The 16527-nt window shown below is 36.9% G+C and overlaps 2 protein-coding genes across 2 annotated transcripts; both read left to right on the plus strand.

Annotated features, from left to right (window-relative positions):
- Positions 1 to 3844: 3844 nt before the first annotated feature.
- On the plus strand, positions 3845 to 9201 carry LOC141610892 (heat shock 70 kDa protein 14-like). Its single transcript, XM_074429190.1, has 6 exons — positions 3845 to 4057; positions 5761 to 6950; positions 7237 to 7452; positions 7589 to 7684; positions 7811 to 8089; positions 8346 to 9201. The coding sequence occupies exons 2-6, from the start codon at positions 5784 to 5786 to the stop codon at positions 9090 to 9092; spliced, it is 2505 nt and encodes an 834-aa protein (XP_074285291.1). The 5' UTR covers positions 3845 to 4057; positions 5761 to 5783; the 3' UTR covers positions 9093 to 9201.
- A 1178-nt stretch (positions 9202 to 10379) lies between these two features.
- On the plus strand, positions 10380 to 16521 carry LOC141610893 (heat shock 70 kDa protein 15-like). The gene is made up of 10 exons (XM_074429191.1): positions 10380 to 10648; positions 12444 to 13636; positions 13833 to 14060; positions 14174 to 14269; positions 14378 to 14593; positions 14884 to 15078; positions 15198 to 15344; positions 15513 to 15659; positions 15743 to 15873; positions 16045 to 16521. Exons 2-10 carry the CDS (start codon positions 12467 to 12469, stop codon positions 16247 to 16249), a joined length of 2535 nt encoding a protein of 844 aa, XP_074285292.1. The 5' UTR covers positions 10380 to 10648; positions 12444 to 12466; the 3' UTR covers positions 16250 to 16521.
- Positions 16522 to 16527: the final 6 nt, after the last annotated feature.

Raw genomic sequence — 16527 nt, forward strand, 5'->3', positions numbered from 1 at the left:
CAAAGATAAAAGACAGCAAGTCAACATATTAGACAGCCTAACCGACGCGACTTTGTCGGCTTTTGTCATTACTGGGTCTCGGCTAGCAAACTAGCCGGTAGAGACATATCCGCGTACTCATATCCAAGACCCCTCGGCACGGAGTCAACCAGGCCTGCCGGCCCGGCATGGGTCCCTCGGCCAAGGGTAGAACGGCCTTTCCACCTGCTCTGCCACTTGGCCACTACGTGACAAAAGGTGAAAGTCTATAAATACTCCACTTCTCTCAACGAGAAAAGGATCCGAAATATAACCTAAACACCTCACAATTTGGTATAAACTCCCTTATCTCTCTACATTATACTTTGCCAAGTAACACACAACTTAATCCCTTTAAGTTCACCGACTTGAGCGTCGGAGTGAGTACGCTCGGTACCAAGCCGAGCCCTCAGTTTGTTCATTGTTTCAGGAGAGGCCGAAAGGAAGAGTCAAACAAAGTCATCATTCAACAAGGCTTACGTGGTAACAACACTGCTCCGAAATCACACCCGGAACAGTTTCATTTTTTAATCTCTTAATAATTAATACTACACATTAATAATTGTAGACTCTAACATTAAATTTAATGTTTAATTACTAAATACTAAAATCTCTATGCATCACAATTTAATGAATTCATACCGGATCTATAGTAGTTCACTAGCCAAATGAAAAATTTGCGCGGGAGACGTGGATGGGGAACGTAAATCTTCTACTCCGTAATATTTAAAAGAATAAGAGTTTTTTTGTCCGAAACTACCTCGTTTTCATAAATACTACCTAAAGTCTTTAATTTTGCGAGAAACTAATATTTTAAATTTTGTCGAACTCTACCAAATTGAAATTTCCGATCAAATTAGAGAAAATCCCAACTCGAAAATATTATTTATAGCATTGTACATTTGTACATACACTAATTACTATATTTAACCCCCGCCAACTATTTAATCCCCCTATTACTAAGAGAATAAAAATTCTCTTAGTTTTCCCTCCAAAAAACATCTAGCTAAATAAGGTAATAAGTAAAATTTTCTTTTATTAAATTATTATCTTTTCAATGAATATATATTCTTTTAGAGCATGTTTGGCCCTGTTTTTAAAATATAGTTTCTGTTTTTCAAAAGTACTTTTCACAAAACAGTTTTTTTCTAAAAATTAGGGTATGTTTGTTTAAGCTCATAATAAGTGCTTTTTATAATTTCTAGTGTTTGGCCTAATTTAGTTGTTTTAGTTTATTTTGAATTCATTTATTGTTGTATAAATATATTTTCCATCAACATATATAAAAATATAGAATCATAGATAAATGAAATATGTACGGGTTATACTATAAGACCGTTGTATAGTACGACTACTAGCTAAAAAAGTCATCGTTTTTATGTTAAAAAATGAAAATGTTTTATTTTTTATAAAGTGACTAATTTTTACTAGTGGTCACTTTTTAACATAAAGAAATGATCATTATTTATCGTAACATGCTCACTTTATGTCTCTCGCAGTCTCGCCTCATACGATGGTGGCGCACAATAGTTATTATACAGTATAATTTATTGTGAATCCAATTTATGCATAAAAGAATGTGACATTTTTTTTATGTTTTTCTTAATTTTTTTCATGATACTTGGGATATTTTTAATTAGTACCCATTAATTTTTATAATACTAGAGTATAAATATGTGTTTTATTGTATGGTTTTATAATGTTACAAGTAATATAAAAGATCACAAATTTTGTTTATTAATATAATTTGACAAAAAAAAATATATAATTTACGGTAACGTTACGTCATGCCTTGAAATAATAATTTACCTAAACAAAGTTGGAAGAAGTTTATAGTTGTTGGTTTTGGAAGAAATAGAAACAGAAGCATCAATTTGCTACTTCTGTTTTTTGGGGTGAAAAAGTGGATTTGAGCTTTAGAAAAACTGCTTCTATTTTTTAAAAACTGGATGTTTGGCACAACTTCTAATTTTGAGAAACAAAAACACTTTTTTAATCTTGGCCAAACACATACTTAAATAAACTCTAATTTTTTAAATAAATTCATAATTATGATTTTTTTCATTAAAATAAAATAAAATTGATATTAAATTATAAACTATAAGTTGCTAAATTTTTCAGTAATGCGATAATTATTACTGTAGAGAATATATAACTTGACACATTCTTGCTATTAGCTTCGTGACAAAAAATAAATGCATTAAAAAAATCACAACTTAAATAATTTTTTTTTATTAATTTTCCGTTTTCAATTTTTTTGTTTCATATCAAAATACAATGGAGTGAACTCATAAATATCAATGAGGTGCAAATTTTAAAAGTATAAATCATCCAATATATATACTCGTATATACTAAGAGAAAACTTCTCTAAAGTTTTCCTCCAAAGTGCTCAAGCTTATATATAGAAACAAATTAGATTTTCATTTATTAAACTAATTTTCCATTTAAAATATAACTTGACACATGCTTAGTATTAGCTTCGTGACAAAAAACAAATGCACTAAAAAAAATCACAACTTAAATAAATTTTTTTATTAGTTTTCCATTTTCAATTTGTTTGTTTAATATAAAAATACAATGGAGTGAACTGATAAATATTAATGAAGTATAAATTTAAAAACTATAAATCCTCCCATATACTAAGAGAAAACTTCTCTAAAGTTTTTCCTCCAAAGTGCTCAACCTTATATATTGAAACAAATTAGATTTTCATTTATTAAACTAATTTCCCATTTAAAAAAATCTATACATATAAATTGTATTTCCTAATATTAACTTCGTGATGAAAAAAATAATTTATTAAAATAATTTGAGGTAGTTAAAATATTTTCATAAAAAAACACAATTCGTGGAATTATTCAATTCTTTTGATTAATTTTAATATTAATTATTTTTTATAAAAATTCGTGAGATATAAATCTAAAATCTATAACTAATACAGTAAAAATTAAAATGCCTATATTTACCGCGCATTTGCGCGGGATCTACACTAGTTAGCTACTAACTCATTTACTTCAAATTTTTTTACAACTTTGACTAATTTGGCCGAGATTGTGGTTAATTTGGACAAAATTATGACTATTTTGATTGACATTTTGACTTATTTGTTGGAATGTTAGTTCATTTGGAAAAAATTTCGTCAGAGTTGCTAATTAATTTTAATTTGGTAGTATATTCCATAAAAGTTCAAATTACTATATTAAGTACTTTCTCACAAAATTAAGGTAGTATTTATTGTAATATTCTATCACTTTTTACTTTTCTTTACAAGAATGCATTTAATTCTTTCCTTTTTGGGTTTCTTATCCTATGTCTAGTGGGCATAGGTTAGAAAAACCGTAAAAAAAGGGTAATGATAAATATAATAAATACAACCCATTGGGTTGTATTTATCATTTCCTTTATAAAAATGATAAAAATGTGGTAAATATTACGGAGTAGATAGATAGTTTTTGAAAAAAAAAATTCGGAAGAATAAAACAGTTGGAAAATGTCTAACATCAGTGCCACACCAAGTCGTACTCTCATAGACCCGTCCAACTTCCTAGAGCCAGTGGGGAACCTACATAGTAGCAAAGGGTAGCACTCGCTACCCCAAATTCCCAGAAAATGATTAAGATTATCGACTTTTGCTACCCCAAATTTTTTAAATATACACCTTAACATAAGTGTAAAACAACATCAGAAAAATTCGCTACCCCTAAATTTTATTTCTGGGTTCGCCCCTGCCTAGAGCGTGGCAACTGGCAAAGAACATTCGTAAAGGGTTATATCTGAGTTTACGATTTATACCTAAAAATAAAGGGTTAATAGAGTATAGAAGAAATAATGAGTTTGGAGAGGGAATTGAGAGAAAAGAAATGGAGGTATGTTGTTGATTAATTAATTACCTCAATGTTTCTTCAATAAATTCATCAGTTTTGAACTACTCCATAACTTCCACAATCTGCGACCACCTGATTTTTTAATCTCTTCTCCGCCATCCGAGTCACCGCGCAGGCCGTTCCGCCGGACTGTCCCCGATCACCGTTTATACGGTATGACTTTTGGATTATTATTTTTTTGGTTAAGGTTATGACTTTAGATCATTGAAGTGTAAGTTTTGCATGTTACTAGTACTTCATTTTAATACTTCCTGTTGTTTACGCGCGTTTGCTGCTTGTTGGAATTTTTAAAAATAATTATAAATGAGATTTTAAGTCGTTACTTCCCCAAATTCTTCGTTAATGGTTTGAAGTTTTGAACATGGGTTTGTTTTCTCATCCAAATTTACTATTTTGGATATTATATTTTGACGATTTTAGTAGTACTAGTTATCATTTCAGACAGGTCCGTCGACAACCTTTTGTGATTTTTTCCCAAAATGGGGTATAATAACAAAGAATTTAACGAAATGGGGTGACTTTGAAACTAATTACTCAAAATGGGTCCACGTAGGCTCGGTTTTGGCGATGCTAGGTTCGGGATTAAGGTCGAAAAGTGTGGTTCATGGGAATTGAACCCGCGATGTAAAACGCTTAAATTTACAATTCACACATTGACCAAAACACCAAGCATATTTTAATGATTTATTAGTGCGTTTAAAATTAAATATTTAATCCTAAGAGTATAAATGCATTTTGGGACTTGAACAATAATTACTCAATATTAAGTTTAAGCACTTGATTTTAAGATATTAATTTGCTTGGATTGGTGGTTAGGTTCTATAGTCTAAATGTTGTTTTTGTGTGAGGTCCTATGTTCGAATCGAATTAACAGCGTTTTCCCCTTTTTTTTTTTTTTTTTTTTTTTTTTTTTTTTTTGCAAACACCCAAGTCGCTGTGGGGGAGGGCGTTTTTACCTGAAATCGCTCACTCCCCGAGCGACTTGCCTTGAAGTAGCATACTCAGGTTTGGGTGGACAGTAGGTGACACTTTGGGTAAGGTCGTTGAGCGGGAGAGCGACTTGAATCCGAGCCTAGTTTTGGTGATGACGTGGACCCATTTTGGGTAATTACTTTGAAACAATACCCATTTTGTTAATTTGTTTGTGATTGGGCACCATTATTGAAAAAAATTCTCATTTTTATGCTAAAATTTGACCATTTAAATAGGATTACATTTAAACTGGCCTTATGACACATTTGGCTGTAAATGAGTCATATATGACCCGTTGGAAGCCTTCAGACGAAAATGACTGTCTGAATAGAGACCTTCTGCTCCACTGGGTATCGAGTTTACATTACTTAATAATATACCAACAAGGTTGGCCCTGATGGTAAAGAGTTTGCCTTCTGGCAACAAAGTCAGGAGTTCGACACTCATTGCATTAAACTATAGCCCGGACTATTGGTAGGCGATGTGTAAAAACCACTTTAAGTCCTAAAAGAGGCCGGTGGTCTGCCCTGTAAGGTAGGGTAAGGCCTACCTTGAACCTTGGGCTCGAAGAGTGGTTAGTGCACAGGCCCCCTCATACCATGTGCTGAATTTCCACTTCGTGAGTTATTGGAGGCTGCCAAGATTTGAACCCGTGACTTTCAGTCACACTGGCTGGCTCTGATACTATGTTAGATGAACCATGTCAACCATCTCAACCAAAACCTTAAGGTGATGGTTGATGCCCACCTATTATAATTATTCCTATTAGAAGCAACTGAAGTTGCAAAACCAGGGATGTTTATGTTACCATGTTGTATATGTTACATTGTACATACGCTTTTTTCTTTCCTCATTATCTATTTGAATGTTTCAATTTTTTTCAGATAATCAACTCTACACTTGAAAAATGAGTGTTGTCGGATTTGATTTTGGTAATGGGAGCTGTGTCGTTGCCGTTGCAAAGCATGTTATTAATGTTGTTCTCAACGACGAGTACAAACGGGAGACTCCCACTATTGTTTCCTTTGGTGAGAAACAGCCTATTGTTGGAATAGACGGTGCTACGTCCGCATTGATGAACCCTAAAAACACCATCTCACAGATAAAAAGACTCATAGGTCTACCATTTTCTGATCCTGAGCTGCAAAAAGATCTTAAATTGGTTCCATTTACAGTGACTGAGGGGCCTGATGGTTTTCCGTTGATCCATGCGATGTACCTGGGGCAAAACAAGACATTCACACCAACACAAGTCTTGGGTATGTTGCTCTCTAGCTTGAAGGGCATAGCAGAGAAGAATCTGAATGCGTCTGTTGTGGATTGTTGCATTGGAATACCAGTCTACTTCACTGATCTTCAGAGAAGAGCTATCCTAGATGCAGCAATAATTGCCGGCTTAAATCCTCTGCGTTTAATCCATGAAACGACAGCTACTGCATCTGCCTATGGTTTTTACAAGACTGACTTACCTGAAAATGACCCTATAAATGTGGCATTCGTAGATGTCGGGCATTCGAGTTTGCAAGTGTGCATTGGTGCCTTTAGGAAATGCCAAGTTAAGATCTTGTCTCATTCATTTGACCGCTCTTTGGGCGGGCGTGATTTTGATGAGATCCTTTTCCAACATTTTGTTACTAAGTTCAAGGATGAATATAATATTGATGTGCATCAGAACGAGAGGGCTTGCGTCAGACTTAGGGCAGCCTGTGAGAAACTGAAAAAGTTATTAAGTGCCAATCATGAGGCTTCATTGACCATTGAATGTCTAATGGAGGCGAAGGATGTCAGAGTATTTATTACGAGGAATGAATTTGAAGAAATTAGTATTCCAATTTTGGAGCGTGTGAAGAAGCCTCTGGAAAAGGCACTTGTAGAAGCCGGTCTTTGTACTAAAGAAATACATACTGTCGAGGTGGTCGGCTCAGGTTCAATGGTTCCGGCTATCATGAAAATTATGACTGCGTTCTTTAGGAAGGAACTGTGTCGCACAATGGATGCTAGTGAGTCTCTGGCAAAAGGCTGTGCGTTGGAGTGTGCAATCCATAGCCCGACAATAAGAGTTAAAGACTTTCAGGTAATTGAAACAGTCATTTGTTTAAGCCTGCGTTCTGGTACTTTTGTTATTAGTGCTGATACTTTTTAAATAAATGAGCTTCTGTTGTTTGTGGGTCGGGTGTGCCGTCTTAATCATCTGGTACCTAGTCTAAGTGTTCATGAACTGAGCACATGATTAGTTATTTTTTTTCAGGCAAAATGTTAATCACTTCATTTTTTTCTGCTTTGCGAGTTATGGCCTTCTGTTTCTTGCTTTCTCATTCCTCTCAACCTTTGGTATGTTAATGTTACTTGCATGTATCCAGGTTAACGATATCTTCCCATTCCCAATTTCCATGTCATGGAAAGGTCTTGCCGGAGTTGCCGCTGTGGATCAGTACAGCACTATTGTGATACCCAAAGGAACTCCTATACCTTCTTTGAAGGCTGTAACAGTTGCAACATCTGGCACATTTGCTGTTAGTTTCCATTATGCCGATGCTAGTGCGTTGCAAGCCCCTGCCCATATTAGTACATATATGGTAAATGGTATTATTTCGGATGTTTTTTTTTACATCTGGATTCTGTTTCTATCATTAACTTGGAGGGCATAGTTGTACAGTTCTGTTTCCCATATCTTATCTGCCTTTGTTCTTAGTCTTTCTGTTGAATGAATAGGTTGGTCCAATCAAAGTCGTCAGTGGTGATCGCGCAATGCTTAAAATACGAGTAAGATTAAATCTGCATGGGATTGTGTCTGCCGATTTAGCTACGGTTAGTCTACCTCTACTGGCGATTAATAATTACTACTATAAGTTTTGTCGCTTTTTTTTTTTCTCCCTTCCGATGTCTTCTCTTTTTGCAACAGTAGGGAGTTACTTTTAGTTAATTTTATTTCAGCTCTTGGAAGAAATTTCGTTTCCTGTTGTGAAAGATGCTTCTAAGATGGATATTGATGTTTCCGTTCCTATTCTGAAAAAAACTTCCATTCCTGTTGTGAAAGAAGCTTCTACTGATATTTCTAATCGAGGCCTCCTTCCTGAAACTGTTGTGACTATGCAAAATGCTAAGGGCAAAGCTTATACGGCGGAAAATGATATGCCTGAGTCTGCAGAGACCTCTGCTCATGAGGCTGAAGCAAAAGCTGCAAAACCAGTGCAGATGGATAAAGATTACAAGGTACGTTTTTGTGGCTGTCTTACCCTTTTAAGCTCATGGCATTCGAGGCCTACTGACCTGTTTATTGAAGTAGGCCATATTGGGCGAAATTGATTTTGTTTTCCAATCAACACCGGTTGGGGTTGGAGCCTGGTGGGCTAGTCCTATGATGTTGCTTCTTGGGTCTGTTATATATAAAGTGCTTTGAATTTCAGGATGGTGCTTTTTAGTTTATATGGGATTTTGTTGTGTGATATTAATTTTTGAATTTTTGCAGGAAAATAGCAAAGTTGTCGGTCAATTTGGAAGGTATGAAATGTTGATGGAAGAAAAAAGGACAATGGAGGCAATAATTTCCAATTTGGAGCTTAAGAATGAGAAGATGAAGGTTTTATTATTAGAGAAAGACAATACGGTGAAGGACCTTGAGAAGCAATGTATGGATCTCAAGTCCGAGGCAAGCAAAAGGGATGAAATGTTGATGGCACAGAAAAAAACAACTGAGGCATTACTTTCAGAATTGAAGTTTAAGAATGAAAAGATGGAGGTTCTATTGTTAGAGAAAGACGATACGCTTAAGAAGCTAGAGAAGCAGTGTATGGATCTGAAGTTCAAGGCAAGTAAAAGGGATGAAATGATGATGGAAGAGAAAAGAACAATCGAGGCAACACTTTCAAATTTGAAGGTTAAGAATGAGAAGCTGGATGTTCTATTATCAGAGAAAGGCAATACGGTGAAAGAGCTAGAGAAGCGGTGTAAGAGTCTCAAGTTCGAGGCAAGCAAAAGGGATGAAACGCTGATGGAAGAGAAAAGAACAATCAAGGCAAAACTTTCAGAATTCAAGAATAAGTATGAGAAGATGGAGGTTCTATTATCAGAGAAAGGCGATACGGTGAAAGAGCTAGAGAGGCAATGTATGGGTCTCAAGTTTGAAGCAAGAAGAAGTGCAATAAAGGAGAAATATTGTCTTATAGCTTTGGTTGTATCATGGCTCTTTTTAGCCGCTGTGATGTATAGCAAATAATGGAGAAAAAGGAACATATATCGGATGTATTACCTCCAATTTTTTTATTTTTGAGCATATATGTATATTTTTTGAGTTTATTACCTCAAACTTTATTTGTTTTTGAGCATATGCATATTTTTTTTGAGCTTATTAAAATTTATAAGTTAAATTTTAATTTTTTTCCATTAAAACTCAAATTTTACTAAATTTATATATAATGTTTTTTAGTTTTATTGTAATTTTTTAGAACTTAATGTTTAAAGTAGGTTCTAAAGCATGATTCATGTCAGCCGACCCCAAATCATTTTGGGATTAAGGCTCTGATGTTGTTGTTGTTGTTGTTTAATGTTTAAAGTAAATAAACGCAGAAATTTTATGGTAAACTCATAATTTTTAAAACAAAACTCAAAAAGTTTATTATAATGCTCAGAAACTATAGAATTGGTGGTAATACACCAGATGTATAATCCACCTACTCTAAGCAATGTGCCGAAACAATGCAACGGTGAACAAACCCAACACAAATTTGAGAATTCATGATTCATTTATATAAGTGGAGGTCAAAACAAACCCAACAAATATTTTATTTTGTTGGGTTTGAGTTGAAGGATTCACACCTCGTTTACATATAAAGACAAGGTAAATTCAACACGATTATGTATGTTTGCTTGATCTAAGGCCTTGTTCTTTTCGGGTAAAATGAGCGGAACTGAATTGAATTGAATAAAGTTGAGCTGAACTAAACAGAATTGAATAGAGCTGAGGTGAACAAGAAAGCAGCTGAAATAAGAGTTAATTTGTGAAGAGGTGAGCTGAACAGAACTAGAGCAGGCAATTCGGACGGGCCAAGACGGGGGGCACGAATTCGGCACGGACACATCACGACACGGTGAAGAAAACGAGGTGGCCCAGATCCGGCACGACCGGGTAAGAGGCGGGGCGCGACGCCAAAATTCCAAAAAAACCGTGCCTAGGCACAACCTACACGAGGCACGAAGGTTTTAGGGATAAATAATTAAAAAACCATTAAAAATACCCCAAGCACGATGGGCGGTACAAATTTGCCCATGCCATGAGGCCGGCCGCGATGGGGTGGGAAAATCGGGCTAACGCAGCACGACCCATTGCCTTCTCTAAACAGAACCATCCGAAGTGCTAAGCTAAATCGAAATAAAACGAAATTAAGCTAGAAAGAACCGGGCTTAAACAAGTATAGGGACAAAGGGCCGAAATACCAATTCCCAAGAGTGTTGGAAAGAACATTCTAGAACGAAAATAAAATAATGTATTGCGTAGATTCTAGACATCACACCACCTTTCCAAATTCCAAATGCCGTCATAAACCCCTCACCAATCACCTGATTTTTATTCCTTCGTATAAAACCCCTCACCAATCACCTGATTTTTATTCCTTCGTATAAAACCCCATCACTTTTGTCTTCTCGACTATATTCAACTTTTCCAGAACCTTCTTCTTTCGGCAAAACCACCAGCGTGTTCTTCGCTCTCCTCTTCTCCGCCGTCCGATCCACCGCGCCGCCGTTTTCCGACGCTCTCCAATCTCCGTCCATACGGTACGATTCATCTGTTTATCTTACTGTATTCAAATTTTGATCATATTTTGTCAATGTTGATTGATTTCGATTGAATTTGTTATTGTTTATGCGCGTTTGGAGTGATATGAAGTAATTTAGGTTTTTAATATTTGTTAATCTGACTCGGTTGCATGTTTCGGACACAACGCGGTGTCGGAGTTTTTGCTACTGATATTTTTCGCAAAGTTTTTATTTTTTTGGTATAAAACGATGTTTTGTAATGTTGCTGTCTCGGACACTCTGTGACGCAACCAAAGTGAAGTATCGGAGTAACATAATTTGTAATCAATTGAAAAGCGTGTTTTTTTGGATTGATGAACGAAATTATGCATGTTAGTGCAGTTTAATACGTTGTTTATTCGATGAATTGTCGTATATGAGTCCAGTAGTTCGGTAATTAGGTTTTAATGAATCTAAAAGCATGTTTTTTTGGATTGTTGAACGGTAATTTTGCATGTTAATGCAGTTTAATACGTTGTTTGTTAGATGAATTGCCGTATATGAGTCCAGTGCTTCGGTAATTAGGTTAATGAAGGTAAAAACACACTTTTTTTGGATTGTTGATCTGTAATTAACCAATTAGCACATGTTAATGCACAGTTTAATACGTTGTTTGTTTGATGAATTGTTGTATATGAGCCCGGTACTTCGGTTTAAAATAGTGTTTTCGACAAATTGTCTGATAAGAGTTTCAGCTGAGCTTCGTAGCTTAAAGGATTGTTGATTTTTATGTAACATAGCAGTAAATAACTCGCTATGCAACCGCTGAGAATCAGTAATTAGGGTTTAAATGTATAAAAAAATATTCTTGTTTTTGGTTTAGCTGTATTATGGCAGGTTAATCCGGTTAGTATGTCGTTTGTGTGATATATTGTGCTATATTAGTTTCAGCATATAATTATACCTTAATTTGTTGATTTTATATGACGCTGCTGTAAATAACTCCTTGCTAAAAAGCAAGTAATGGCGTAATGTGAGTCTGGGTGGTTGGTTACTTACGATATAACTAATAAGGATCTAGTCAGTCAAGCGTTTTAGGTGTAAGTTGATTTGGAAAATTTGGTGACCACGCCACAAATGTGGCATTGGTTAATGGATTGGCGAGGGGGTCAGTAGGGGTTTCCGCTCAAATTTTGATTATTCTTATTTGTTTGTCTATCTTTTTCCCTAGTAACTTAATTGCATTACCAATCAGCCCAAGTTAGAATATTCGATCTATGTTTGGTCCTCCTCACTTCAAAACCCAGCTTAGCTACAGGATTTGGTGATGCCAATAATAATTCAACTATTTCTGGTAGAGTAAATTTTCGAATCTTTGACAAACACCCTTTTTTTTAATCAGAGTAAATTTAAGGAGTTGTATACTTCTGACCTCTACTCACTTTGACTTAGAGCCTCTTTTTAGGCATTGAGTAATGTTCTGCTTGCTTGGCTGCTAATGAGGCTGGTTTGATCTAGTCTTATGGAGTATTAGAGTGGTGACTTAATCTGTATGCTAATCACGCTGAATTGTACTCGGTACATCTGCTGAGAATATTGTCATGTAGGGAAGGTTGGACTTACTTTATCAACACAGTGACTGTATGAATGTCGTTAAAAAATTTCGATCTGTGCTGTATCTTTTTCTTCGTGCTTCTTGGGGAAGTGAACACATTTGGGTTGTGAAAAAGGGGATGTTCAATGTTTATGTTGCCATCTTTGTGTATCTTTATAGTACATGCATATGCTCCTCGATTAGTTATCTAATTGAATTATTTTTTGTCAAATTTTTCAGATAAACGGCTCTATAGTTGAAAGATGAGCGTTGTCGGATTTGATTTTGGTAACGAGAGCTGTGTCGTTGCTGTTGCAAGGCAACGAGGTATTGATGTTGTCCTCAACGATGAGTCCAAACGGGAGACTCCTTCAATTGTTTCCTTTGGTGAGAAGCAGCGTTTCGTTGGAACAGCCGGAGCTGCATCTGCATTAATGAACCCTAAAAATACCATTTCCCAAATTAAAAGACTCATAGGTCGACCGTTTTCTGATCCTGAGTTGCAAAAAGATATTAAATTGGTGCCGTTTACAGTAACTGAAGGACCTGACGGGTTTCCCTTGATTCATGCAAGGTACCTAGGGGAAACCAGGACTTTCACACCAACACAAGTCTTGGGTATGTTGCTTTCAAATTTGAAGGGCATAGCCGAAAAGAATTTGAATGCTGCAGTTGTGGATTGCTGCATTGGAATCCCAGTTTTCTTCACTGATCTTCAGAGAAGAGCTATCCTAGATGCAGCTACAATTGCCGGGTTACATCCTCTCCGTTTGATCCATGAGACAACAGCTACTGCATTGGCCTATGGTATCTACAAGACAGACTTACCCGAAAATGACCCTATAAATGTAGCATTCGTTGATGTCGGTCACTCGAGTTTACAAGTGTGCATTGCTGCCTTCAAAAAAGGCCAACTCAAGATCTTGTCTCATTCGTTTGACCGTTCTTTGGGTGGCCGGGATTTTGATGAGGTCCTTTTTGAGCATTTTGCTGCTAAGTTCAAGGACGAGTACAAGATTGACGTGTATCAAAATGCAAGGGCTTGCCTCAGGCTCAGGACAGCTTGTGAGAAACTGAAAAAGGTTCTGAGTGCCAATCCTGAGGCCCCACTGAACATTGAGTGTCTAATGGAGGAGAAGGATGTGAGAGGATTCATTAAGAGAGATGAATTTGAACAAATTAGTATCCCGATTTTGGAGCGAGTGAAGAAGCCTTTGGAAAAGGCTCTTTCAGAAGCTGGTCTTACCAATGAAGAAATTCATACTGTCGAGGTGGTTGGCTCAGGTTCAAGGGTCCCTGCCATCATAAGAATTTTGACTGAATTCTTTGGGAAGGAGCCCCGACGAACAATGAATGCCAGTGAGTGTGTGGCAAAGGGCTGTGCTTTGGAGTGTGCAATTCGTAGCCCAACGTTCAGAGTTAAAGACTTTCAGGTAACTTGATTCAGTCAATTATTCAAGCTTGTGTTGTGAGCATGTTATTACGTTCTGCTCCATACTGCTCAAAAGTCCGTCTACTTTTGGCAAATGTTAATTACTTCATTTTATCTGCCTTGTCGATTGGCTGTCCCTTTCCTGCTTTTCTAGATTTTTTGTACAATGGAATGTTTATGCGACTTTTGGCGTGCAGGTTAACGAAAGCTTTCCATTCCCCATTTCCATGTCATGGAAAGGTTTTGCTGCCGAGGGCCAGGATGGAGCAGCTGAGGGGCAGCAAAGCGTCATTGTGATACCCAATGGAACTCCTTTACCTTCTTTGAAGGAGGTAACAATTAGAAGGTCGGGCACATTGGCTTTGGATTTGAGTTATGCCGATGTTAGTGAGTTGCAAGCTCCAGCCCAAATCAGTACATACACGGTAAGTGGTGTTGTGTATAATGATATTTGTTACACTGGATCCTGTTTCTATCATTTACTACTTGGAGCATATCTTATCTGCTTCTGATCATAGTCTTTCTGTTGATTGAACAGATTGGTCCGTTTGAATCTGCTAATGGTGATCTCGCCGAGCTTAAAGTAAGAGTAAGATTAAATCTGCATGGGATTGTGTCTGTCGAGTCAGCTACGGTGAGTTTATAGTTATTTGATCAATTATTTTAGTTTTGGACCCTTCTTCCCTCCTTTCCCTTTCCTCAGGAAGAAGTACCGAGTTAATATTATTTTCTATTATCCCAGCTCTTGGAAGAAGAAGAAATTGATGTTCCTGTTGTGAAAGAACCGGCTAAGATGGACACTGACGCTCCCAACGGAGGAATCATTCCTGAAACTGATGCGAATATGCAAGATGCCAATGGCGAAGCTCCTACGACGGAAAATGGTGTCCCTGACTTTGCGCAGACCTCTGCGGTTGAGGCTGAAGCAAAACCAGTGCAAATGGATACAGATGTCAAGGTATGCCTCTGTATTTCTTCCTATTTAGAATTTTAGATTGACGGGTTCTAGGACTTTGGCCTACGGTGCTGCCTCGTGGTCCTCTTTCGTATGAAGTGGTTTGAGTCTCATGACGATGGTTGTTTTTAGAAATTAGAATGTACGTGATTTTAAATTACCATTTTGGTTTGTAATTTTGGGCCACCTCTACCGTTGTCGATGCACTTCAATATGACTGGCACTCTGGCAGCACTGAATTTGTTGTACAAATAATTTCTACTACCAATCTGATACCGTATTGTACTGTACAGGCTGATGCTTCAAAGAAAAAGGTCAAGAGGACCACAGTCCCCGTGTCAGAGTTAGTTTATGGTGGACTATCAAAAGCCGAGGTAGAGAAAGCAGCTGAGGTGGAATTTGAGATGGCCTTACAAGATCGTGTCATGGAAGAAACCAAGGATCGCAAAAATGCTTTGGAAGCTTACGTATACGACATGAGAAACAAGGTGCGCTGTGCGCTTTTCTTTCGAGTCTTATTTGACAATGCCGTCTCTATAATTTGATTGTTACTATATTATTTTGTATCTGATCTGTTTTTTTCTGTCTGTGTTGTCATGATATCCAGCTCAATGACAAATACTTCGAGTTTGTCAGTCCTTCAGAGAAAGACGAGTTTATTGCTACACTACAGGAGGTCGAAGACTGGCTGTATGAGGATGGAGAAGACGAGACCAAGAGTGTTTATACTGCAAAGCTCAATGATCTGAAAAATGTAATGACATAGTGATTCATACACTAGAGATTTCCCGTGTTTCTTTCTCGGTGGTTGCGGATAACGGTGTTGTAGAGAGAAGTTATTTGTTCACATTAGGGATAGGGTATTAGATACTAAGCAATGATTTTTTTTTTTTTTTAATACTTCTCTAATTTTGAATTTCAGAAAGGAGACCCAATTGAAGAGCGATACAAGGAGCATATGGAGCGGAGTGGTGTCATCCAAAATTTTAACAATCATGTAAATAGTTTCAGGGAAGCAGCAACTGCAGATCCAAACTTTGACCATATTGAGCTTCCAGAAAAACAGAAGGTAGTGTTGCGCATAAAATTTGCATCAATACTATACTACTTTTGTAATCGGTTACTTGAGATGGGATTCTCTGCTGTTTGTAGGTCGTAGATGCTTGCACTGAAGCAGAGGCTTGGCTAAGAGAGAAGCAGCAGCAGCAAGATGCACTGCCCAAGTATGCAACTCCCGTCTTGAGAACAGCTGATTTGTGGGAGAAGGCAGGAGACATTGACAGGTAATTGTAATGTAATCTGAAAATTTTCATCTCGTTGATTTGGGAAATTTGTGAGAGAAGATTTGGACAATAAAGAGAAAATGTAGAGATTATATAATTAGCGAGGTGTTTGTTGTATGTTGGTTTTCCCCGTGTACTCGCTGAATTTACGATTTGAATTTTTCATCACAGGCTGTGTAGACCAATAATGACGAAACCTAAACCTGAACCGGCCCCAGCTAAGCCTGCAACACCGGAGCCACAACCACCTCAGAACAGTGAGGATCAGTCTCCTGCTGGTGACAATGATGCAAACCCTGAGACCTACGAAGATGCAATTCCTGAGCCAATGGACACGGAGAATGAGAAGACTGAGTCCGCTCCAACCACCGCCTAAGCTGGATGAGTTTTTTTTACACTGGGACAACTCTTGTGGTTTCCTGATTTTCCTTGGTGAAGTTTCCCTAGTTTCTGGTTAGAGCCCGAAGGCGGCGTATGGAGATCTCTCGTCAAGTATTTTTTTGCTCTCGTTATTAGAATATTTGTAATATTATTTTTGTTAGTGGTCTGCTGGTGGTCCGTTTCAGAACGATCTAATTAATGACTTGAACAACATAACTGTTTAATGTTATTATCTCGGATTATGCTTAATACAAATTTTTTCTGCTCAATATA

The sequence above is a fragment of the Silene latifolia genome, chromosome 11, assembly GCF_048544455.1.
Source record: "Silene latifolia isolate original U9 population chromosome 11, ASM4854445v1, whole genome shotgun sequence".
Classification (NCBI taxonomy): Eukaryota; Viridiplantae; Streptophyta; class Magnoliopsida; order Caryophyllales; family Caryophyllaceae; genus Silene; species Silene latifolia.

Excerpts from the sequence above, each read along its gene's own strand:
- LOC141610893 (XM_074429191.1), top strand. The coding sequence starts at position 12,467 with ATGAGCGTTGTCGGATTTGATTTTGGTAACGAGAGCTGTGTCGTTGCT. Across the intron at positions 14,594-14,883 it reads AAATGGATACAGATGTCAAG|GCTGATGCTTCAAAGAAAAA; the intron begins GTATGCCTCTGT and ends TGTACTGTACAG. Across the intron at positions 15,345-15,512 it reads AGCTCAATGATCTGAAAAAT|AAAGGAGACCCAATTGAAGA; the intron begins GTAATGACATAG and ends TTTGAATTTCAG.
- LOC141610892 (XM_074429190.1), top strand. The coding sequence starts at position 5,784 with ATGAGTGTTGTCGGATTTGATTTTGGTAATGGGAGCTGTGTCGTTGCC. Across the intron at positions 7,453-7,588 it reads CCCATATTAGTACATATATG|GTTGGTCCAATCAAAGTCGT; the intron begins GTAAATGGTATT and ends TTGAATGAATAG. Across the intron at positions 7,685-7,810 it reads TGTCTGCCGATTTAGCTACG|CTCTTGGAAGAAATTTCGTT; the intron begins GTTAGTCTACCT and ends ATTTTATTTCAG.